The 26,426-nt window shown below is 37.9% G+C and overlaps 1 protein-coding gene across 4 annotated transcripts in view; it reads left to right on the top strand.

The window, feature by feature from the left end:
* LOC149069412 (eukaryotic translation initiation factor 4E type 2-like) overlaps window positions 1–26,426 on the top strand; it is a 350,991-nt gene that overhangs the window by 40,598 nt on the left and 283,967 nt on the right. For all 4 annotated transcript variants that reach the window (XM_089249237.1, XM_089249236.1, XM_089249239.1 and 1 more), the window contains exon 3: window positions 4,148–4,288. In XM_089249237.1, coding sequence (XP_089105363.1) covers window positions 4,148–4,288 — 141 coding nt within the window. The remainder of the gene's footprint in view (window positions 1–4,147; window positions 4,289–26,426) is intronic.

Genomic DNA, 26,426 nt, shown 5'->3' with positions numbered 1-26,426 from the left:
TACATCAGTAGGCTCTGCCATTGACGCTGGGGGGAGGGTGGATTGCCCCTCCCTCAACATATAATAATTAAAATAATTTAGTTAATTTAATAATTTGAATACTTTATTCAATTTAATAATTTGAATACTTTATTCAATTTAATAATTTGAATACTTTATTCAATTTAATAATTTAAATATTTTATTCAATTTAATAATTTAAATATTTTATTCAATTTAATAATTTAAATATTTTATTCAATTTAATAATTTAAATATTTTATTCAATTTAATAATTTAAATATTTTATTCAATTTAATAATTTAAATATTTTATTCAATTTAATAATTTAAAATGTTAAAAATTTAATTTTATGGTTTTTAATCATTAAGTAAATTTCTTAAAATTTGTTGGAACATATTATACAAACCTAGGTATTTAAATCAAATTTGTACTAGTTAAAAAAAGTTTGAGTACATTTTGTATACTGTCATTCATAGCATAACATGAATGAAAAATCCACTGGAATGTAGATGGGACAAATTCTCTCATCAAATTTTGTGTTATTTCATTTTTTTCCCTTCTTTGAATGGGAAAAATTTTTCCCGCTTTGAAGTTTTTCCTGCTTAAATTGATTTTAAGATGGGTTGTGGAAAGCAACATGGGGGAAGGCATTGCTGCTGTTACTTAAAAAGGATGTAATGTAGTTATTCTCTCACACATAGCTGTTGATAAATTTGATAAGTTATTCAAAACTTTGCTGGTTAGCAGAATTCGTTTGAGTTTGATTTAATTATTTCTATCTATTATGTAAAAAAAACAATTTCAATGAGTTCTATTGAAATGCAAAGTTAAAACTAAATTCAATTTCAATTCATTCAATTTGGTAATAAAAATTCATTGTCCATTTGGTCTCTCTCTCTAAAAATATTTTGGTCACTATTTGGTCACTTTTAAACATTTTGGTCACTATGTGGTCACTTTTTCAAACATTTTGGTCACTATTTTCACTAATTTTGAGGCCATGATCCGTGCTGACCCCTGCTTGAGTTTGAATTGGGAGAAGTGTTCACACTTGAGTTTGAATTTTTAATCTTTACACTGTAAAGGAGGGTCCTGTCAGTTTTTTGAAAATAACTTTTTTCGATCAGTTGAAAAATTTTCATGTTTATTTTGTAGAGCTTTTGTAACCATATTCTTGACTTGATACTGCATGGGAGAAAATTCATACTGTATGGGAGGGTCCGGTCTTTTTTTGAAAAGAACTTTTTTTGAGGTATCAAAAATTTTCACATTTATTTTGTAGAGAATTTCATCATGGATGCAGAACCATATTTTTGCCTTTGGTTTTAATCGGGAGAAAATTCCACATGTCTGTTTGAATTTGCACTCCTGTGAGTGAGGGTCGTGTGGATTTTTGAAATTGACAGGACCCTCGATTGACCCCCCCCCCCCCAATTGACCTATTAAAGAATTTTAATTTTTAATTTGTTGAGAATTTCATTGCAGAGAGTTTAAAAAACCATATACATGCCTCCAGTACTGTTAAAGAGAAAATTTCATAAATCTGTTTTAATTTTGAATTCACCTGTAAAGACCCATTTTTTGGAAAAAAAACTTTACATGTTTATTTTCTAGAGAATTTCATCTTAGATAGACAAAAGAACCATGTTTATGTCTTTACTTGGTATGAAGAAAAAAAAATTCCCATATCGTATGGAAAAAATGGAATTCCGATAACATCATAAATATTAATAATCTGTAAAATATTACAATTTATCGCAAAAAACTATAGGTAGAAAAAGAGGAAGGAGGATTTCATAAGTCTGAGTCGAAAAGCATATTCCTGGGACTTTATCGTAACGCATTCCTGAAACATTATAACTATATATAGCGTAGGCAGCCATGGGTACAAAGCGTATAGTACGTTTCAGGTTAACTTTACAGTGAAGAGGAAGCTACGAGGGAACCGCATCACTCGTTGCTATGACAACGAAAGCCTCTTAACCTATGTATCGATGCGCGGCCTCGGTAAGGTATAGCTGATTCTCGCCAATCTCGCAGAAAAAAATATTTTTACGTATAACTTAATGCTTGTAGAAAAAATTGCAGTCAGTTAATAATTAACAACAATATAATTAATAACAATTAGCTAATGAAAAAAAATCATAGTTGATGCTTTCAGAAATTAAAGTGCGGTTTTTGAAAAAAAAAAAAATCTTTTTATTTTTATTGAAAAGTATCTTAGTAACTTCTATTAACCCGGTTTTCACGTTTGAATTTGGGAATAGCCCCAAATAATAATAATAAAAATGATAAGGAAAAATTTAGAATTCTTTTACTCACTTTTCTTGCCGAAATTTCCGTCGCTCACCCACCCGAATACGTCGATGCCACTTGTTATCACTACAGTTTTAGTCATTTTTTACGGATTCCCATTCTATGGAATTCTCACTTGAAGTTGTAGAACTATCGGATTCTCTATTACTTATTAATTGTTGGCTTTATGTTATGTTATGTAACGTTTTAGAGTCTTTCTATCTCTGGTAAAGAGAAAGATACAACTGTCACAGAAGGAAAAAATACACTGCAAGCCTAAACAATTGTGGGTCTCTCTCTCTTGCTTATTTATATTTATCTGGAGAGACGCCCGCGGAAGGGGCATCTGGAGGAACAATCCTATTTTAATGACGAACACCATAAGAAATAGATAATTTAAAAAAAAGGGGGGGGGGCCTGGAACCGTAACCTACACCCATAAAGAGAGCCTCTCACAATGGTATGGGCGCTGTCATGAAAGAGGGACACTTCCTATAATCTTTGAGTGAATATCTGAATTCGTTGGAGGTTATTTTCGGGAGAAAAAAAACCTGAATATTCGTCTGGGGGTGTGTAGGCCTATAACTACATGCAAAACTGAATGAAAAATTGTATCTATTGGGAAATTCAACAAAATGACGATATAATATATATATATATAATTGTGCAACCAAAAAAAAGCATGACAGTGATATTGGTGGGGAAAATTTCTTGGAAATCGCGCCAAAGTGTTCTTGAGCTCGCCATGGATTTTTGATAATGGTAACCAATATTTTTTCTAATTTGAAAATTTTAAACGAATATACATTGATTTAAAACTGTATTTTTTCAGTATCTTTTTCGAAATCATAAAAAAATTGAAATATTCTATATAAATGATCGTCAGAAACCTCCGATGTATGGGAACTATATTTTGCGGCGAAGGAATACTCTCTCTACCTTTCTCTTCACTGCAAAGTTAACCTGAAACAAACTATAGTTGCTATAGTTTCATAAGTTGACTTCAACGTGTTTGCCCTCCCTTACAGGTGTGGAATTTTCTCCTGATTCAAACCGAAAGCAAAAACATGGTTCTGTATTTTCTATGAAATTTTCGCAATGAAATTCTCTACAAAATAAACATGAAAATTTTTCAATAGCTCTAAAACAGTTATTTTCAAAAACCGACAGGATCTCTCCCTTTAAAAGTAAAAAAAGGTGAAACCAATATCTTTGACTATTTATGTCACGAAGAAAACAACAGTAAAGGCTTGTGGGTAGTACTTTTCCTTAACACATGGGCCCCAAGGGAAGAGGGGTCTCACAAAAATAAGAAGTAATTGAAATTTTTGAGTATTTTCCAGGTAGGGTCACAGAAAAATCAGTTGGCCTGGGGGCCCATTGATTAAGATGCTTGTGGGCGTTGAAATTGCAGAGAAGGGAAATCTTTCATTCCTTAATTGTTTATCAGGCATAATTTACATTAATTTTTTGATTTAGAAAACCTGGAATTTTTTTTGAAAATTTGGCTGGAAATCAAAGTCGGGAAATATTTTTTACAAAAATGAGTGTGAACCCACCTTTTTATTTCACTTGAGTCGGTTATTTACCACACTTTTTGGAAGGATTTGCTCGTGTAAGTAAATGAAATGTGATTTTTATTAATAACAATTTACTTCAGTCTGAGTAAAAGATCAACTGGATTTGCTTTTACTGGAAAAATTAAAAGGTTTTTTTTCATTTACTGTTATTATAACAAGAATTTTCATTTTTTACTAGTTCTTTTTCTTTATTAATGTGGCCCATGGGGACAAGATATCTCACTGCTGCTTAATTAATATTGTTGTAATTTTTTTTTTGTTTTGTTTAGGAGGAAAATTCCTACATGAATACAAATGACCACAGACTTCAATCTGCATATACACTCTGGTTTTCACGTAAGTCAGCTGGGAAGCAAGTTAATGTGCAGCCTTATGATCAAAATCTGAAAATGATAGGAACTTTTCATACGGTTCGTATTTCTTGATATTATTCTGTTTTTAAAATTAAGCCAAAAACAAGTTTGTTTATACAGAGTTGCCAACTGCTATCTATTGTCGTTTCTACTTACAACCATGCTTAGTTACGGAACATACTCTAAATATTCTGGTTCTAAAAAATTTCTGAGTTTCTTGCTGTCTTTTAGTCACTTTTATTTTTTGAAAAGTTTTCATAATGATAAATTAGTTTATGCATATGCGAGAGCTTGAGGGAAGACTAGAATTTTGACTAGAAAGTCTGATCGAATTGATGTAGATTAGTAGAGAAAAGTAAATGTTGCAAAGAATAAAATATATTAAAAATAAAATTTTGCAAAAACAATTCGGGTCAGAAATTTTATTTATTGGCAAGAAAAAAAAAAAATCAGATCAATAACTTTGTATTAGTTCAAAAAAATTCAAAAAATTTTCAAATCAACAATTTTGTATTTAGTCCTGGCGTCTCCGCCGGGCGAACCCAGGCCCTCTTCTATACCGGGCAAGCATGCTACCACTGGAGACATGACCCTGCCTTCCTTATTTCTTCAGCGCCTCACGCCATAGTGGGTGAAATCAGGAAGGCAGGGTCATGTCTCCAGTGGTGTAGATGGTAGCATGCTTGCCCGGTATGCAAGAGGGCCTGGGTTTGAGTTCCAGCGGAGATGTGATGACTTTTCTTTCCGAGTTCACCTCAGCATAATATCCGGAAAATAACTGTTTCCTTGAATTTTGTATTTGTTCTCTCTCATTAACCCACTCAAAAATTAAAAAATTGGATTTCTCTTTTGAATTCTATAAATAAACAATCACAGTCACTCAAGAATTTTCCTTAACAAATCTGGATGCCTATTTTATTTGGATATGCTTTCATATTTTTTTGGATCTGAATATTCATTTTTATACCATGTGATTGTATAAGTTTCACTTGTTTTTCAGTATTTTATATTGAAGAGAATATTTGGTAATTCAAAAACTAAGCTTGGTATGTCTTGAGTAAAGAGAATAATTTTGCTAATTTTTTCCTGGTTTTTCCCAGTTTTTGTCGCTTTCCCGGCATAAAACCCAGCCCTGGTATTTTGGAGTAGCTTTCTAATAAGGGGCCATTAAAGTATTATGTAAGCAGATTTTCAGCCATTTTTGACCCCCCCCCCCCTCTGTCAGTAAAATTTCATCTCCAGCTTAGAATGTTTCATATCTTCAAAAAGGGGTGGTTGATGACGTAAGCAACCTTCAAACCCCCCCCCCCTTATCAAAAGTCAGCAAATCCGAAACCCCTCCCCCTTGATGCTGACGCACTACTTGAATCACCGTAATGAATATGGATTAAAAGATAAGATTTATTGATTTTAAGTTTAAATAGAAAAATTTTGACATGAATTTATATATACTCATACAGTTGATTTAAACTCTTCCCAGGTGCTATGTCTTAAACATAATATGGTCTTCAATTCCACTCTTCTTTTTTTTCACCACTTTTAAATGTTTTGTTTTTTTGCAAAAATACTTTTGAAATTGTCGCTAGACAAGATTTCAAGTGTAATAAAATTACTCTACAAAACGTGCGTGAATGGGTACTTTGATCCTTCTAAATTGTCAATTAGTTTCATAATCTCCTCCCTACAGAACTTGGAAACGAATGTCTGCTTAAAAAAATCATTGATTTAAATCTATTTTTTTCAGATATGAAAAATTATTTGTTGCAATTGAATAAAATTATTTATGCAGCTCTAAACTGATTTAAATTATTTTAAATATCAATTTAAATATATTTTCAAATATTTTAATATGTATATCAAATATCAGAAGACATACCATAGTTGTACCAATTTAGCTGATAAATGGTTACCCAAGATTTACAATGATGAAGTTAGAGGATGTAGAAAATCCAATTATATGGTGATGGATGGATATACATAATGAATAATTTCGGTGTATTATCAAACGGTGTGGTAAAGCCATCTATGTTGATACTATTCACACATCTGGCTTATCCCATGCTGGAAATTGTTTAGCAAATGTGATTTTTAGTTCAATGAAGTCAACAGAAGAGAAAATTTCTAATGTAACATATCAAGTTTTTTTACTGCAAGTATGGTTTCTTCCAGAAAGACTGGATAAAAAAGCCTTGCTTTTCGGGACTTACATATTGGTGCAGTGCCCACATTTTAAACTTGTTAGCCGACAATTTAATTAAAACTGATGTAACAAAGTATGTTACAAGTATATTTAGATACTTCCACAATTATGTGGATCATCACTCAAAAGCATGGTATCATGTGTAAGGTGGAAGTGCATTGGTCTTCCTGCAGAGGTATGATGGAATACTTATTGTGATTCTCTTGAATCTTATTGTAGTGACCTTATGTTCTTTGAATAGTGAGCACTCATCATGAACAGAAATTTATTAATAAAACAATTAGAATAAGAACGTAAACATGAGACACCGATCCTACTTGATTGCTTTTACACGCCATTCTCCCCCTCTGTTTATTTTTGAATGTCCAATTTTGTTTTTGCAATTTTCCATCTCCTGAGGCTTTTCTTCTTGCGCTCTCGAGCCTTATACCATATTGGTACATCAAGGTTCTCAACTGAGAGACGTGCTACAGAACACTACATCCCCACGCAAGATTGGGTTTACCTATAAACACAAACTGAATTCTCTTGTTTATTCTGTTCTTTGACGAATTCCAACAGCGCAGCTCGAAGTATCTCGGCAACGGTCCAGAATCAACTCTCTAGATGCCCTGTTCGTTATCACCTCGATGATCTCCACGTCGTCTATCGCAAAGATTCGGAAGTAATCCGTTTGGAGGAGCATCTTGCCGGTCGCCACGTCCCTGCAACCAACGGTAGACTCGCAGAACTTCTCTGACGCCAACTCGTTGGACCGATTGGTATGAATCAGCACGTTCACGTTGATGTTCAGAAACGACTGCAACACGTCGGCTATCAACGTGATCAAACCCTCGTGTTTCATGTCGAAGCACTTTATCAACAGCAGGACGAGGATGTCCCCGGTGGCCTCGTGGAAACCAGGATTCGTTCCGCCCCGGAAAACGTGTGGCAGATGCACGTACTGCATGAAAAACTGAATGTGTCCCATCTCATGGTGAATAGTGATGAAATCATCCTCGGTTCTGTCTGCGAAAATTTTGATCCAGAAGTCCAATCCATTGGGCAATTCGTGGACAGATGCGTGGCAAACCATCTTCTTGCCTTTGGATCTGTCGAATATTGACATCTTCCAGAAGACCTTCGTCATCGGCTTCAATCTCAGCGAAGTGAAAAACTCTTCAGCTGTCTTCACTTCCAGCACAGTCATATTTTCCGCTTTTGATGCCGGAGCGATATCCACCAATGGCTTTTCGGTAAATTGCTTCACGTGGTCCATATTGCTACCCCATTGCTGGGCCCACATGTCCTCTAAAATATGTGCAGTAACGGGTCCGCATTCTTGAATCTTGTCTCTACCATAACAGTTCCCGCGCATGCACTGGACATAAGCAGGGAGTTGCTTGTACGGCGGTTTCACCGAATTCCACAGCTTAGATATGGCGTCTTCAAGTATGTCACACTTGCAACTATCCCGCCACATGGATATGGTGTCTTCAAAATCATTAAGCTTCACGGTTTCGTTGCTGAGCTTCTTGAATTCCCAGAAATGTTTCCTGACTGATTTACCAGTGACGTCTCTCAAAGATGTCCACAAGTATGCCATTTTGTCATAGCCACGAGCTTCCGCTATGATCCTTCTTAGATCCAGTTCCATTTGTAGGGTGCACTCAGATTTGCTTCTGCTCTTGGTTGTATTGAGATGGTGAGTTTCTCCAACCTTCTTGTGTTTGATTTCGCAGATTTTGGTGGTGTCGAAATGCTCAGTCAGGTCATCCACCAGCTCAGTCTGCCTTTTGTATTTGTCCTCGGGTAGAGATGACATCTTGTCCTACTTTTCAATATTCACACTCATGTCCTTCTCACTTCGCTCTGTCGCAGGAGGCTTGTGATTTTCCCTTTTAGTGGGAAAGGACAATCACCGTTCTTCGGTGTCTGCGGCCTTGCAAAGTAGTCCATGTACGTTTGGTGGAATAATGCATTGTTCTCAAATTTTATCTGTTACTGCAGCGAGAATTTCAACAGGTTTAAAAAAATCTTCGTTATTTCCTATTTCCAACGAAGCACTGATATTCACAAGGGATGCTTCAATTCTTTCTCCAAATGCACTCGCTAAGATTTTCCCTTTCTTAGTTATTGGTTCCTGTATACAGTCAGAATAAATCACTGGGATTTGACAACCACAATCCACTAAGCTTCTGATTTTTCTGTCTACGCAAATATCAGCATAACGTAAAGGGTTGAAATCCAGACTCTATTCACTGGAATTAAATAATGCAGATCGAATTTCTGCGATCGACACATTATCTTCCGATTTCTCTTTTGTGTTAGCCTTATATCTTCGGTCACAATCTCGAGCGAAATGGTTCAGTCCACAGATGTAACACTCCTTTGGGGTTTTTCTGATATTCGTGTTTTCGGTCTTGTTCGTGAACATCTGTCGAAACCTCTCGGGAGTAAGCTTATATCTCTTAAGCAAAATAGATTTGACTTGGTCATAGTCATCTGTTCTTTCTTCATTTTCTCTAGCAATGTCTCTAGCGCCACATCATACGGTAGTAGTCCAATCAGATATGAAACCCAAAGTTCCCTTTTTATTTGCTTAAGTTCTTGCCATTGAGTTAATCGGGGATTCACCTGTCGTGCTGATGCAAATCCTCTCATTTTCTAGTTGTATTTTTCTGAGTTCGAACTCCATTCGTCTTTCCTCACTAGCTTCCATCCGTTTTCTCTCGTCACTAGCTGCCATCCGTATTCTCTCCTCACTTGCTTCCATCTCTGTCCGTTTTCTCTGTTTCTCTCACATTCTGCCTCCGTTATTGCGGATTTGAGTTGAAATACTTTCATCTGCATAACATTTTCAAGCCCCATTTCCGCAGCAACTTGCTGTAATTCCTCTTTTTTGCCTCTGGCTAAGAAAGCCATAATTCCCTCAAAGTAAAGAAAAACAGTGAACTTTCTTATGAAAAAAAAAACGCTCACCATACTTTTCCTCCGTTCTTTGAACACTCTTCAAGTGCTCTACGTATCGTCTTTTCACAACGAAAGTTCTCTTCATGTTGCCTGCTCACGACGAAAGTCGTCTGCTTTTCACATCGCCTTCTCACGACGAAAGTTTTTCCTTTGAATATTGTCCGATCTATTGCTCACGATCCTGCCGACTGCGCCAATGTAGTGACCTTATGTTCTTTGAATAGTGAGCACTCATCATGACAAACATAAATAGAAATTTATTAATAAAACAATTGGAATAAGAACGTAAACATGAGACTCTGATCCTACTCGATAGCTTTTACATGCCATTATTTCCCCCCCCCCCTGTTTATTTTCGAATGTCCAATTTTGTTTTCACAATCTTCCGTCTCCTGAGGCTTTTCTTCTTCTTGCTCTCTCGAGCCTTATACCAGATTATGTCAAGGTTCTCAACTGAGAGACCACAGATCTCGGATAGTAACATCCCTAGTGAAATTTTAAATATTGATTCAAAAAGAAATGTCAAGGACATAATTGCAATTCTGAAGCCAATAGCCAATTAATTAATGATTTTGTACAAAGGAACACACAAAACTGCTCCATAGCTGAATGTATATTGGCATGGGAAAAGCTGCAATTGGAGATAAAAGAAGCATCAACATGAAACAATAAAAAAAGTTTTGTCATCAGAGTATAAAAATAAATGATTAACAGATGCACACTTTGCTGCATTTATTCCAAGCTCATCAGTGTTAACTTCTAATAGGGAATTAATGTCACAAAAGAAGAGAGAAATAAGGGTCTTGAATTAATCAAACAAAAATGTGACTCTGGTTTTTGGAAATGTTAGAACCATTTTCATGCTAAAAAATTATTTTTTTTCACCCTAAGGTTGTTGATACAATGTCTGATTTTCAGTGGTCGAATAGTTTTTATAATGTTTTGGGTAAAGATACAATTACAGAGAGCGATATGTAATTTGTAAACACACCAACTACAGCCAAATCATTGATGCCTGTGTCGAAAGGATTTTTTCAAGGTGCAGTTCATTCCAAATAGCGAAATAGATTAAGAGTAGACAAAGCATTCAAACTAGTGTTTCTAATGAAACAAATGGACAATTATTCACACAAGGTAAAATTATTTAATACTTGATGCAAGATATCTATCTATTCAAGAAGTGTTTTCCTCCGTTTTCTTAATAAAATGTTCTGAAATATTTCACAAGTTCTTTATCTTTAGTTTGAAAATATTTTTTAAATAGTCATTATTTTTGTAAGTTAAAATTTCTTTAATTTTATATTCTTTAAAGAAAACATAGATTAATGATTATTTAAATCAAAAAAATCAACAATCCTGATTGCCATGATACTGACAATAAAATTTGACAATGATACATAGTATGTTAATATTACTCACAAAATGATTTTTGTTTTTAATTACAATTTCATATCCAATCAAGGCAATGTAAATCATTATTTACTCCTAACTCTAGTAATTTACCATATAATTTATGAACTAGTATTTAACTAGCTATAATAGTAGTATATTATATATAATTTAACAGCAGATTATTTGTCCCATCTCTTATGGAGAACAAGTAATGAAAAGACTAACTACAGACAAAGCCTTCAAACTAGTGTTTCGAATGAAACAAATGGACAATTATTCACACGGTAAAATTTAATACTTGATGTAAGATATCTATTCTAGAAGTGTTTTCCTCCGTTTTCTTTATAAAATGTTCTGAAATATTTCACAAGTATGATCTTTATTTTGAAAATATTTTTTAAATAGTCATTATTTTTGTAAGTTAAAATCTCTTTAATTTCATATCCTTTAAAGAAAGCATAGATTAACGACTAGTGTGTAAGTAATATATATATTATATATTTTGTTTATAAAAATCAATAAAATCAAATAAAGCTTTTTTTTTCTTTTTTTTTAAATCGACAACCCTGGACTTCACAAACTCAAAACATTTAACATAATTTACTTCAACACTTTCCCCTGTTAATTCTGTGATTTGTATCTTCTAAGTCCTATTTGACAACATAAAGTCAATAGTCTTGACTTCATTAGGGGTTTAGTCATGATATCTGCTACCTGTTCTTCTGTTCACACTTGTTCAACATCAAGTTTTCCTTGGAGCACTTTCTCACAGATAAAGAAGTGTTTCAGTTGAATATTTTTAGTACGCCGATGGTATTCAGGATTATGTGATAACTTTATAGCTGCCCTGTTGTCCACTTGAAGGATGGGAATGTTCACAATATCTTTGAGACGTCTCTGGAGCCAAATAACTTCTGATGCTGCAACAACTTCAGCTTCAGTTGTTGTGGCAACAATAGCTTGTCTTTGGCTGCGCCAAGAGATAGCTCCTCAACCATATATCACATATCCAGATGTTGACTGACCAGTTTTTGTACATTTATCAAAATCTGAATCACTGTAACACTCAGTTGCACGATAAGTGACGGGGTTTGTACAGTCCTTGAAAAAACAGTTAATTTTCAAGTCTTTAAAAGTCCTTGAAAAAAAAATAATGATGGCTTATAAGTGCTTGAAAAAAATTATTTTGTGTGAATTTCTTCCATAAATTTTTGTCTTCCTTCATCGACTCGATCCCCTCTAAACCATATTCCACTAGGGCGAAAATGTGTAGCGCAACAAGGGTACAATGATTATGTGACAATGTTCAAAGCATTTGAGGTATTCAAAGCATAGGTATTTGAGGTATTCAAAGCATAGGCATTTCTATGTTTAAAAAGATGTTGCCTAAAATATGGCAGCAAAAAATTGCATCGCTTCAAAATATTTTAAACTATTGAATGTCAGTTGAATATATGTGGGCTGACCATATTTCCGTGATAAAAATAAGGGAAAATCGCCAATTGTCACCAATAATGCTAACAAGGGTAAGCAAAGTTGCCAATTATGGGGGGGAACGAACATGCCAATATTTAAAGTCATAATTCATAGGATTAGGAAAATAATTTTAATACTTGATTTCAGTAAAGAATAAAAACTTCAATAGGCTTTGTAGAAAATATATGGAAAATGATATGTCATTTTTTCATGAAAAAATTCAAATTGGGATGGCCAAAATTACATGAAAATAAGGGAATGTTCCAGGAAATACAGGTCATATAGTTACCCTTGATATATGATTACATGCTTTTTAATTTTTTGTTCATCGAAGGCAAAGTTCAATACTGTTTCAAGCATAAAATGATTTCTCCTTAAATGTTATTTGCATACTGAACTACAGTGGCTTTTTTCATAAGCAAGGCCTTTAAAACTTGACGTTGTTTACAAGTTTGGATGAGTATTATAGGCCTAATTGTTTTGAAAAATTATATAGCTTTGAATAATTGGCGTTTCAAAATTGAAAATGAGTAAATGTTGAATATAAATTTTAAAAAAACCAATTTAATTTTTGTAAAAAATCACATTTTTTATTTTTTTTATCCACTGCGATATGAATGTCCTTGAATTTTAAAATTTTGCCGGGAAAAGTGCTTGAATAGTCCTTGAATTTTTTTACTTTCAAGGAGTATGAACCATGAGTGATTTCATATTGAACTGTGCCAGCGACGTAACAAAACATTCTTTTTACTCTCACTATATCTTCTGCAGATGATAGATCCAGTGACTGAGACAAATAACCTATAATGTAGGCCAAATCTGGTCTAGTCCCTACCATTAGATGCATCAAAGCACCTACAGCTTGTCTGTATGGAAAGATAGCTCTGGTATCTTCAGTCCTTTGCACTTCACATAGGAGTTGTAACAGGTTTGCATTCATCAAAATCAAAACGCTGAAAGGATTTTTCTATCATATCCTTTCTGACTAACTGTTATTGACTTGTCATCATGGCATTCTATTTCAAGTCCTAGAAAACATGAAATTTCACCAACGGAGACCTTGAATTTTGCTTTTAGTTCTTTGATGAACAATTCCAAGTCCTGTTGATTAGATGCAGCAATTAACCTGTCATCTACATATAATGCTATCAATAATTTTCTACCTTTCTTCTCACCAATATACACTGAAGAGCCAAAAAAAACTGATACACCTGCCTAATATCGTGTAGGGCCCCCGCGAGTCCGCAGAAGTGTCGTAACATGACGTGGCATGGACTCGACTAATGTCTGAAGTAGTGCTGGAGGTAATTGACACCATGAAATCCTGCAGGGCTGTCCATAAATCCGTAGGAGTAAGAAGGGGTGGAGATCTCTTCTGAACAGCACGTTGCAAGGCATCCCAGATATGTTCATGTCTGGGGATTTAGGTGGCCAGCGGAAGTGTCTAAAGTCAGAAGAGTGTTCCTTGAGCCACTTTGTAGCGATTCTGGACGTGTGGGGTGTCGCATTGTTCTGCTGAAATTGTCCAGATTGCACAATGGACATGAATGGGTGCAGGTGATCAGACAGGATGCTTACGTACCTGTCACCTGTCAGAGTCGTATCTAGATGTATCAGGGCTCCTGTTGGGAATAGTACGAGCTTACGTTTGTAATCCCTCTGGTCACCTCCAGATGGCGAAGCTGATCCGTTACATGACTTTTCGCTTGTCTTCTTTTCCCTTGTATCTTTTTCCCTAGTATGATATGTTCGTTCGACGCCTACGGGTACGCATGTCTCGTTTTGTATTACGTAAAATAAAATCGTTTCTTCTACGCATTTGCTCTCCCAATGAAAAGCTATTTCGGCCCCGACATATTTTGGTGCACGAAACCCGCCGGAACGAATATTTTGATGAAGGAAACCTGTCGGATGAACATTTTGACCAACGAAACTCGTCTTAATATGGATCAGGAGAAAATAACGACGCTCCATCGGAAACGGACAACGGTGCGCGCCAAGGTGACTAGATTCGTTTCAACGTTGGACAGTGCCGTGAAGGAAACCGACTCGGAAATCGACTTCATGGTTTCTCGTTTGACGGAGGAATTGGACGAATTACTTCGCCTTGACGACGGTATTCACGCTCTACTATCAGACGAGGACTACGCTATCGATATCGAAAAATGCGAGGAATACACTGAGAAAGCGAAACGTGCCTTGTTCGATGCTTCTCTCGTGCTACGAAAACGCAACAAGTCTCCAACGACGGTGCCTCCTCTGGTTGCTACTTCGATTCCCGCTTCAGCTGAACCTACATCGACTTCATCACCATGTGCTCTCAAGCTGCCTACAATACGCCTAGAGCCCTTCCGCGGTTGTGTTGAAGAATGGCCGACATTCTGGCAACAATTCACCTCTTCGATCGACGAGAATCCTCAACTGTCAACCATCGACAAACACGTTTTTCTACGGGGGTATCTCCAAAACGAACCCAAGAAGCTCGTCGAGGGAATCGGCGTCACATCGGAAGCCTACGAGACGGTAAAGAGGATGCTGATCGACAGGTACGGCGACAAGGATACCATCATACAGACCCACATCGATTTCTTCGACAGCCTGCGTCCAGCGACAGCTTCATCGCCCGAGTTTCTCAACGACACCTACTTGGAAATTAACGCCCATATTCAAGCTCTCCGATCACTCGGCGAAGATGTCGATAACTACAGTCGGATTTTGACACCGAAGATCCTTCGCACATTTCCTACGGACATTCGTCAACGGTGGATTATCCACTCTAAACGGCAAGATATCTCGGACATGGACATATCAAAGCTGATGCAGTTCCTCGGTGAAGAAATCGACGGACTTCGATTATCAAGCAAAGTGCAAGGTGAGTTTCCTTTGCCACCTTCGAATTTCCGCCCGACTACGGAAGCATTTCATGTTCGCACTCGACGGAACGAGAAAAATCCGTCACCGTTTTGCCCATTTTGTGAATCGTATGATCATTGGCCTCAAAATTGCTCGGTGATAACTGATGTTCAATTACGAGTGCAGAAGCTAAAAGAAACTCGTCGTTGTTTTTTGTGTACTAACCGTTCGCATAACGCTAAAACTTGCCCACGCCGTGCTAGAGCTTTCTGTTCTAACTGTAAAAGGAAACATCACGTATCTATTTGTCCTTCACTTCATGCCTCTACTGCTGTTGGTAAAATTGATGTATCGCCCCGTTTCACGTATTTGCAAACTGCACGTATTTGGGTATTCGGTCCCAACGGAAATTGCAAATTGTCTCGATGCGTGTTAGACGCCGGAAGTCAAACCTCCTTCATTCACAGCAGTTTAGTGAATGAACTGCAATTGCATGTGCTGCAATCGGTTAACTTGTCTATTAGTGCATTCGAAGCTGTGCCAAAACAATCGATGTATCGACGTCAAGTGCAATTTTTCTTATCTAGCATTTGGGATAACAGATCGATTCCGATAGTTGCTTTCGAAAGCAATAATTCCTACGCCTCACATCCCACGGCTCCGGTAGACATTGGTGCATTTGCTACTTCACGCAGAATTCAGCTTGCGGACCCTCACGCTTCTGACGACATCCCGATTCAAATTCTCATCGGTAGCGATTATTACTGGAAAATAGTGAAAACTGATTCGCCGGTCAAGTTGTCAGACACTTTCGTTCTTGTTCCGTCTCATCTCGGACATATTTTGAGCGGTACCCGTTCTAACGTTCTTGTCCAACACACTCCTGCTTCGAACAACACTACTGTTCATTGCATGGCTACTACTTGTGCTGAAGAAATAAATGACTCGTTCAAACGCTTCTGGGAACTCGAGGCCATGGGAATCACCGATGTAAACGAAAAATCACTCTCGACTGGTGAAACAAAAATATTGCAAGATTTCCACGAATCTTACAGCCTGGAAAACCATCGTCGTGTCGTTTCACTACCGTGGAAAGAAAGCGTATGCCTCACGTCGGACAATCGACCTATTGCCTCACGCCGCCTTGACACTCTTCGTAGACGTCTGGATAAGGATCGCCCTTTTCGGGAAATGTACATTCAGCAAATGGAACGTTGCATCCAGAACGGCCACGTCGAAATCGCGCCAGAATCGTCAAGTCCTGGAATTTATTATCTCCCTCACCACGCAGTGAAGAAGACCACTCTTGAGTCGGAAAAGTGTCGTAAAGTATTTGATGCATCGTCACATGTCAACGAACACCCATCTCCGAATGCTGCTCTTGAGACTGGTCCAAATCTACCTTCGACAGAAATTCGTCAGACTGTGAAAAGTTCAATGTTGGTATCTACGTCTCTCCCAGTGATTGCCATTTCTCGTTTCAGTTCTTACGCGAAACTTATTCGGGTTACCTCGTGGATTCAACGATTTATATACAACTGTCGCACGTCTTGCAAACTTCATGGCGAATTAACAGCAAAAGAACTCGAAAAAGCGAAATGTTATTGGATTCGTCAAGTTCAAATAGATTGTTTTCCGTCTGACTATGATGCTCTTCGACATGGTAAACAACTTCCAAAAGACTCGAAAATTGCACAATTACATCCATTTCTTAGTGACAATCTGATACGAGTTGGTGGTCGCTTGCAGTTCGCATCACTTCCAGCTGCTTCAAAGCATCCTTTAGTGCTCGATGGTTCACACCCATTTGTCAAACTGCTCATTCGTCACGTACATATTCGTCTCCATCATCTGAGCACGAGAGTGGTACTATCAGAACTGCGAAATGATTACTGGATTCTTCGAGGGCGACAGATTATTAAAAGTGTCCTACGCCAGTGTCTTCCCTGTAAAATTTTTAGAAACACGCCACCGGCTGAAATTGAAGCACCACTTCCTTCGGATAGAGTCACACAGTCGAAACCATTCAGTGTCGTGGGGATAGACTTCGCTGGCCCACTATACGTTCGTAGAAGCTCTATCTCAGTGAAAGTGTATATATTGTTGTTTACATGTGCTGTCACTCGAGCGATTCATCTCGAGCTTGTCACGAATTGCTCTACAGATAAATTTTTGCTGGCATTTTCACGTTTTGTTGCTCGTCGAGGTGTTCCCAACACTGTATATTCGGATAATGCGCAGACTTTTCACGCCGCAAATCATGAGCTTTCCGTCCTTTGGGGTGCCATAACTTCACCTTCTGCTCACCAGTACTACGCCTCCCACGGAATCACTTGGAAATTCATAGCCCCTCGAGCGGCTTGGTGGGGAGGATGGTGGGAACGCATGATTGGTGTCGTCAAACGTTGTTTACGGAAAACATTAGGTCGCGCGTCTCTCGATGACGAACAGCTGACGACTACGTTGGCTGGAATTGAAGCCGCAGTCAACAGCCGACCATTGACAGCAGATATCGAGTTGGATGACAGCTTCGAAGAACCTCTCACGCCTGCCCACTTCCTGGTTGGACAACGACTGACAACCCTTCCTTCTCACGAAAAGGTTCCTGCAGCTACCGACCTCAAGAAATCGTGGTCACTGCAGCAAGATTCACTGAATGACTTTTGGAACCGATGGAGGAAAGAATACCTACTAGAGCTGAAGACATTCCACGAAGTGAAAAATAAAGACCAAGGTTTTCAGCTACGAGTTGGAGATGTCGTCCTCCTACAGGAAGATGCAAGACCTCGACACATGTGGACGAAGGCACGCGTATCATCCCTCGTCAAAGGTCGTGACGGCAACATTCGTTCGTGTATTCTACGTACAGCCAGTGGAACAGAAATTCGACGGCCAATTCAATTGGTAATTCCTCTGGAGGTTGACCAGGGTGGGGAGGATGTTGGGAATAGTACGAGCTTACGTTTGTAATCCCTCTGGTCACCTCCAGATGGCGAAGCTGATCCGTTACATGACTTTTCGCTTGTCTTCTTTTCCCTTGTATCTTTTTTCCCTAGTATGATATGTTCGTTCGACGCCTACGGGTACGCATGTCTCGTTTTGTATTACGTAAAATAAAATCGTTTCTTCTACGCATTTGCTCTCCCAATGAAAAGCTATTTCGGCCCCGACAGCTCCCATATCACGCCAACTGCACACGCCCCATGCCATCACAGAGCCTCCACCAACTTGAACAATCCCCTGTTGACATGTAGGGTCCATGGATTCATGAGGTTGTCTCCATACCCGTACACGTCCATCAGCTCAAAGCAATTGGAACCGAGACTCGCCAGACCAGGCAACGTGTTTCCAGTCCTCAACAGTCCAATGTCGGTGTTGTTGTGCCCAGGCGAGGCGTAAAGCTTTGTGTCGTGCAGTCATCAAGGGTACACGAGTGGGCCTTTGGGTCCGAATGCCCACATCGATGATGTTTCGTTGAATGGTTCGCACGCTGACACTTGTTGATGGCCCAGCATTGAAATCTGCAGCAATTTGCAGAAGAGTTGCACATCTGTCACGTTTAATGATATTCGTCAGTCGTCATTGGTCCCGTTCTTGCATGATCATTTTCCGGCTGCAGTGATGTCGTAGATTTAATTTTTTACCGGATTCCCGATATTCACGGTACACTCGTGAAATGGTCGTATGTGAAAATCCAAATTTCATCGCTACCTTGGAGATGCTATGTCCCATCTCTCGTGCGCCAACTATAACACCGCATTCAAACTCACTTAAATCTCGATTACCTGCCATTGTAGCAGCAGTAACCGATCTAACAACTATGCCAGACACTTGTGTTATATATGCGTTGCCGACCGCAGCACCGTACTCTTATTGGTTCCATATCTCTTTATTTGCATACGCATGCCTGTACCAGTTTTTTTGGACTCTTCAGTTTATAAGCATGGATCTGCTTTTCTTGGTTGAAAATAAAGTTCTTTTAAAAACTGTCCAAAGCATTTATTCCAACAACGTGGAGATTGTTTTAAACCATAGAGGCTTCGTTTGAGTCTGCACACTTTTCCTGTGCCATCATTAAAACCTTCCGGTTGTGTCATGTTGTTTGTCTCCTCGAATTCTCCAAAAAGGAATGCTGTTGATACGTCAAACTGTGTTAAATGCATTTCTTCAGTTGCAATGCTCAACACCGCTCATATAGTGCCTAATTTGCTACTGGACTGTATGTCTCACTATAGTCAATGTCTTGGTGTTGAGTTAATCCTTTTACAACCAGTCTGGCTTTATATTTGTTGATACTTCCATTTCGATTTGTTTTTAATTTCAAAATCCATTTGCAGGGTATCACCCGGTCTCCAGATGGTAGGTTAGTAAGTTCCTATGTCTTTCTTTTTAGGTTTTCTTTAAGAGAACTCGTCTCACTGTCCATAGCCTTCTTCCAATTTATACTGCACTTGCTGTTGGTTGCTTCTTCATATGTTTGGGTATTATCTTCATCACTCAGGAATGACTGCTTCCATGATTATATGCTCAAAAGGTCTAGGCTTATGCAGAACAGAACGGTTTCTTAATTGCCTGTCTGATGTTACATTTGCTGATTCGTCATCATCAGTTTCACCATCACTCAAAATGCTTTCTTGACTCTCGTTTTCTTGTTCAGGATCTTCAATCTCAACTTCATGCTTTTAACTCTGGTCTTTATTTAGTTCTTCATATACTGGTCTACCTGATAATGGTAATTTGGCATGCCTGTCACAATTGCTTGGCCTTTCTTGAAAGACTACATCTCGTGACAGAATTACACTATGATCCAGATCCTGTAGCGTTCATCCCCATCGTATCCCACCAGGTAACCTTTGATGGCTTTCTTATCCATTTTTCTCTTCTGGCTCGGAATATGGGCATAGCTTGTTGACCCTATCACTCGTAGGTATTTCAACCTGGGTTTCTTATAAGTTCATACTGACTTTTGTCTTCCACTGATGACTTGCCTGTTGTGTTCAATACATATATGGCAGAGCCTACTAACTCAGCCCAGATAGCTGCAGGGAAGTTAGCCTCAGGATTTGAATATTTGAATGTTCTGGCCATTTCAACAATGGTGCACATTTCACGTTCACTACCTCCATTCTGCTGAGGAGCTGTCAGTCTTTGGACAATTCCTCTCTACTTCAGGACTGCACGCACATCTTAATTGTCAAACTCGCCACCATTATCACTGAGGAATTCTTTTACTGAATGTCCTGTTGTATTGGAACATGTGCTTGCACATGCCAATACATCTTTGACTTCTGACTTTTCTTTCAGTAGGCAGTCATATCGAAACTTGGTGAAGCTGTCTTTGAACACCACCAGATACCATTTCTTTTGAAAAGATTCCTCGAATGGGCCACAAACATCAGCGGAAGTGAGTTCGCCTGGCTCAGAAGTTTTCTTTCTGGTTCCAAATGATCCCCAAAGCAGAATGTGCCTAAATCTGTGACGTACGTCACAGAATAATTAGCGCTTAAACACATGGCTCACACAGTTCTTTGTCGAGGCTCACAGTGATGCCTAACGCTTTCTCTAGTGTCTTTTTGATGTGCCGTTTGTCTTGGTGCCCCCATCTCTCATGGTATAATTGTAACAAGGAGCTGTCTACTGCAGTATGCACTTCTATCTCTTTCCTGGGCAAAATTGGTTCAATAGTTGCCTTGAATAAACTACCATTCACACTGCGTGATCCATGGAGCACTACTTGATTGTTAACTTTTAGCTAGCATTCTGTTTGAGTTGACACAAATTCACTGTTTTTATTTCTATCTTGCACTGCGAGAACAAAAAATAAATTCCTACCAATTTGTTGAACATACCAAACATTTTTCAAAAGAATATCTTGGCTCTTTCTGTTAACAGTTGTTTTTACTCTGATGGTGCCTTTCTCTATTGCAACTAAAGTTTTCACTTCCAGCAGCTTTGATGCCACAAGGATTTTCAAATTTCACGAAGTCAACAAAATACCTGGAACAATTGGTGACATGTCTTGTTGCCCTATTATCGATCCAATATGATGCTGACTTATCTGCTACCCGGATTTCTTCAGAGACAGGCATCAACGTTATATTTGCTGCAGCCTTATGCACTGGTCTATCACTTGCTTTATTCACCTGTATCTCACTGGCTTTATTCACCTGTATCTCACTGGCTTTATTCTTTGGTGGTCTTCCATCAGCGATCCACAGCCTGCATTCTTTTATCCAGTGTCCTTTGTGTTTGCAGTAGTTGCATATTCCTCTTTTCCAAGGTTTCGGCTTGTTTTTACCATCATGTTTCTGACTTTCTGCTCTTGATGTTATTAATGCCTTCTGTATACATTAGCTGCTATTCTCTGCCTTGGTGAAATTTCTCTCAAACATGCACAATTGCACTGACAGCTCTTCGAATGACTTCTTGTCATCCTTAGCCAATAGCATCCAACTTGATTTGAAGGTCTCTAATTTATTTGGCAAAATCTTAGACCAGCATCAGATCCGGTAATCTGGTTTCACTTCTTGCTTCAAGGCCATTATTCAGTTCATTCCAGAGACTCCTTAGCTTTGATATGTGTGTGGAAACATCTTCTGAAACCCAACCAAATGCAAAAAATTTGGTGCATATCTTGAATAACTGATCCTTTGCAGTTGTTTCAAACTGCTTCGAAGCTACCCATGTTTCATAGGCTGACTCATTGTCCATGATTTTTTGATACACACTGTCTGTGACTGTGCTTGCAATCATTGACTTGGCTTAGCTATTTGCTTTCCGGAACGAGTCACAAAGTTCTTTGTGCTTCCCAATTTCCGATCCACTTGCATTTTCACCAAGACGCTCTGGCTTCCTCAGCTTGCCATAGATCGCGTCAATTGTACTCTCATGATAATGGAGCAAATCTCTTATTTTCTTTTTCTATATCACCCAGTCATCCTCTCCAGTGAAAGGCTTGATGTGTCGGCTCAAATCTATTTTCTTTTCTACAAAAAACTAAGATTTGACTGCACGACAGTTCAATTCAGCAAATAGCCGGAACATTAACCCTATTGACGGCTCAGGGTCAAACACAAAACCGCTTCAAAAAAAGCTACTTATTTTCACAAAATCTTTTCAAAATGACCACAGGGTCACTTGATTCTAGAATGCTTTACCCCCAATACGTTACAATGGGTAATTGGCATGTATGGTAATCTGTCGAGAGGGGGCCGAACCGAAGTGACAGGCTGGTAACGCCTGGTGATTGACCCTTTCTTCCCAGAAATATACTTTTTCTCCTTTCATTCTCCAAAGTTTTTCTATTTTCCGAACTAAATAAAAAACACATAAAGGTGGGATATACTCAAAATTTTGAACAAAATTATTGTAGCGTGTTTATAGATGCTCAGCATTCTATGCAGCACTCCATCAGTATAGATTAGCTTTAACAGGCAATAAAATTTATGTGCTTTTGCTTGTGAAATATTGATATGATTAACTTGGTAAGGGGCCGTTCAAGTATTACGTAAGCAAATTTTTAGCCATTTTTGACCCCCCCCCCCTTGTCAGCAAAATTTTGTCATCAGCTCTGCCCCCTCTGATTCCTAACTCATATTTTCATAAATAGTGGTTGATGACGTAAGCATTATCCAAACTCCCCCCCTTGTCATCAAAAGTCAGCAAACCGGAAACCCCCCCCCCTCCCCCCACCCATCGATGATGACGTAATACTTAAACGGTCCCTAACGGAATGTCAGAACGTACTAAGAAGAAATTACTAATCCATCCACCAGGTATTTAAAAATGTCCCAATATTTTCAAGTTAAACACTCTAAATATTCTGAATCTTGAAAAGCATTCTATATATATGCCCCTTAATATTTTAATTGTAGTTTTTAAATTTGCAAGTGTTGAAGTATGTTCTCGCGATTTTGAGGTTCACCTAAAATGTGAGTTTTTTTTTGAAAATCGCAAAGCTTTTTCGTAAATAATGTGTGTTGATTAAATCAGTGTTGGAATTACTACTATTGGAGGCAAGGCATTGTAACAACTGATATTTATCAGTTTCAAATCTATTCAAGCAAAACTACAGCTACCTCCCAACCGAGGAACATCATTAAATAATTAATTTATCAAAACTTTCGGGTGTAAAACTGCTTCTCATTGCTTTACTCACATTCTTTTTTATTCATTTCTTTTTTTCATGATATCTTATGATCGTGGAGTTAATTTCAAAAATGAGAGGTTTAGTGAAATTGAATACGCATATTAGATTAAAATCATTTGCATCGGAATATAATAAAATAATTCTCTCTGAAATTTATAAATTTGGTACATTAAACCATCTTACAAAAAAAAAAAAAACCATGAAAACAACTGAGAAAAACCATACCAAAAACCAAACCATATTGAGAAAATTTGTAAATACACAAATACTCGAAGTAAATAAAGTCGCTGGAATTCAAAACATGAAAGGAAGGTAAACTAGAGCCCAGATTAGATGCTAAAACATGCACTAAATATAAAGATGCATCTGCATTTTTAAAAATGTCGAAATATACCATGAAATAAAAATACCCGATCTTTTTCATAAGAGCTGTATGGTTAAGTTCATGAAGAGCTCAAGTTGGTAAGCTCAAATTAAGTGTACGGTTGTAATTTACATTTTCATCTTTCCACCTGTTTACATGTGAATTGCTGCAGCAATTAAGTAATAGCTTCTTAGAGTCACAATCATGATGGAAAATGCAATTTCTTTCACCATACCTTTTTCTTTTCCTCTTTCAAACCGAGCAGAACTCAGGTCTATCACCATTTATAGGCGATTTACTACCTAGTGAGTTGTGCCGGAGATGTAACCGTGTGTGTACCTAGCAGTCTGAGTGCATATGAAGTGTTGTGTTTGATTTGTCAGTGCTGCCATCTATATTTCAGAAGGGAAGTGAGTGCGTTATGATTTTATTACATTTGTGCTCTTTGTAAGTCTGTTGCCCTTTGTGGCGAGACTTTTTAACGGGGAGATTGGCTCGCATTCGTCCCTTGAAGTTGGGAACCACAGAAAACCAACTTCAGCCGACCAACACTATGGTGACGGTGGGGTTCGAACCCAGGTCCTCGCGATGCGAGTCTGTCACTATGACCACTAGACCACCATAGCGGCTTTTTCTCCATACCATACGTCTTCATCTTCTGGAATCAAAAGATAGAGAGCCTAACCTAACGCTCACGCCTCCATCCAGAGATGTCTTCTAATCCATTGGCCTCTATTTTTTGTTTCCACTGAAGACTTCGTTTGAAGATGAAAAACGCAGGTAGTATCAAGAATTCGCCAATGTGTTTCTAACCTCATCGATATTTTGATAGTTTCGTGATATCTGATGATTATACCTGTTACTAATCTTATCAAGAGATTGCCGGCTCGGGCTAAAATAAATAAATAAAAACTGATCAATTGCAAACCGCTATCGGGAGCCGATATTCATTTCATACCGTGCACCGCCCAGATGAGCCAATAGCAAAGATTGAATTTATGGCTGAGGCCCGATTTTTGGGTCTGTGTTGGACACTCATAAATTCAATGTTTTGTTGTATAAAATCCATGTCTGAGACCAAAGACGGCCACAGTACAATGTATTCGTACAACATCAGCACGCGTCCCACCCCCCACAGTGTCATAGCAAATACATGCGTAATTCTGCGTTTTTGAGAAATTTCTAATTTTTCTACCCGTATTGAAGATTGAATGATTGTAGGTTTGCGTACATAATGAGGAAAGACATGAAACACTTATTCGATCAAGTTGATGTAAATTTGCATGATGATATTCATGTAATACAGTAATAGGTTTTAAGCCAAATGTTCTAATTTTCTTGAACAGCTTTCGGAGTGTTCTAATTTTTTGAAACAAAGAGGAAAAAAATTAATTTGGTGTGTTAGGATGTATTTAATCTACTTTATGCAATTTTTTTGCCACCGATTTGCTCAAGATATGAATCGGACATCCCCCCCCCCCTGTGAGGGAATACGGAAATTTTTCATTTTTATTAATTTTACAAATAAAATTCAGGGCCCCACATACAGTAGCGGGTACCCAATGCGCAAATTTTTAGTGGGGGTTTCAATATTTGGTGACAGTTTCTGTAGAACATTAAATTATACAAGAATCATAGTACCTAAAATAAATGGTATATAGAACATTCGTTAACAAATATACACGAAGATACCCTAACCGAGCGGTTCTTAAATTTCTTTTGAAGCGGAGCCGCGTGGGCGATTTTAATTCATTTATCATATATTTTGTTTATTAATTTCATTTTCCTCGGCAGGTCGCAGAGCCCTGGAAAATGCATACGGAGCACCGGTTGAGAACCGCTGCCCTAACCAAGCTACTAACGAGTGAATTAGCACAAATATAATTAGTAATAACTGGAAGAACTAATAACTAGTTCTCTTAGCACAAGCTGTAGTTTTCTGCGTGGATGATGAATAAATGAATTGGATTCGAAATAAACCTCAGAACAGTGGTTAAATTTCATAGGTTTAAATATATATTCACAGATACGAATAATAAATATTTTTGTCATATAAATTAACAATCTCTTATTTAATAGTAAACTTTTCTTTCTTTCTTTTTTTTCAACTACAACGTGGGTATTTGTGCCCTTTTCAAACCAAGTAATCCTTCTTTTCTCAATCAGCTCTTTTCAAACATTGGTAAGTTTGGGGAGGTGAGGACTGCATTGTTGCAGGAAGGGACACTGTTGAATTGTTGAAGGGAATTGTTGACGACACTGTACCTGTCACAAACTGTACAATGAGATGGGGGAAGGAACTGGTTCCTGGCGAACGCATTTATGAGTTCAGGTCGAAATGACGGTAGTTGTCTTTGAATTCATATATGAGTCTTTACCGTTTAGAAGGTTAAGCAAATGAAAGTACATCTTGTATGAGCGACGATTGCTTTCCATTTCTTCAGTGGTTGTTTACGATGGCTGCCGGCGGCTGCATTCTTCCCGCGCAAAAAGGCCGATTGACGAAACCTGCCGCGACAATGGCTATCTTCTGAGAAATAATCACGTTGCCGAATTATCTTGAAGAAAAACCTGATTTCCGATCTCTCCTGAGCATTTTATCGTGCGGAAAACCCATAACCTGATATTGTTTTTAAGCTTAGACTGGAGTTAACGTCTTTATTGAACATACCGGGCAAATTCACAACACTACTACTAATACTGTGAAAATAGAACAAACATGAAGAACAATGTGGCGCCATCTGCTGAGGACTTCTCAAACTCGAAACATTTCACATCATTTATTTCAACAACTTTTTTGTGGTGGTGA

Source organism: Pholcus phalangioides, unplaced genomic scaffold (genome assembly GCF_987345545.1).
Source record: "Pholcus phalangioides strain wild (caught in Gottingen) unplaced genomic scaffold, Ppha-v1.0 ptg000022l_1, whole genome shotgun sequence".
NCBI classification, from domain to species: domain Eukaryota; kingdom Metazoa; phylum Arthropoda; class Arachnida; order Araneae; family Pholcidae; genus Pholcus; species Pholcus phalangioides.
This window is presented reverse-complemented; position numbering and strand designations above follow the sequence as displayed.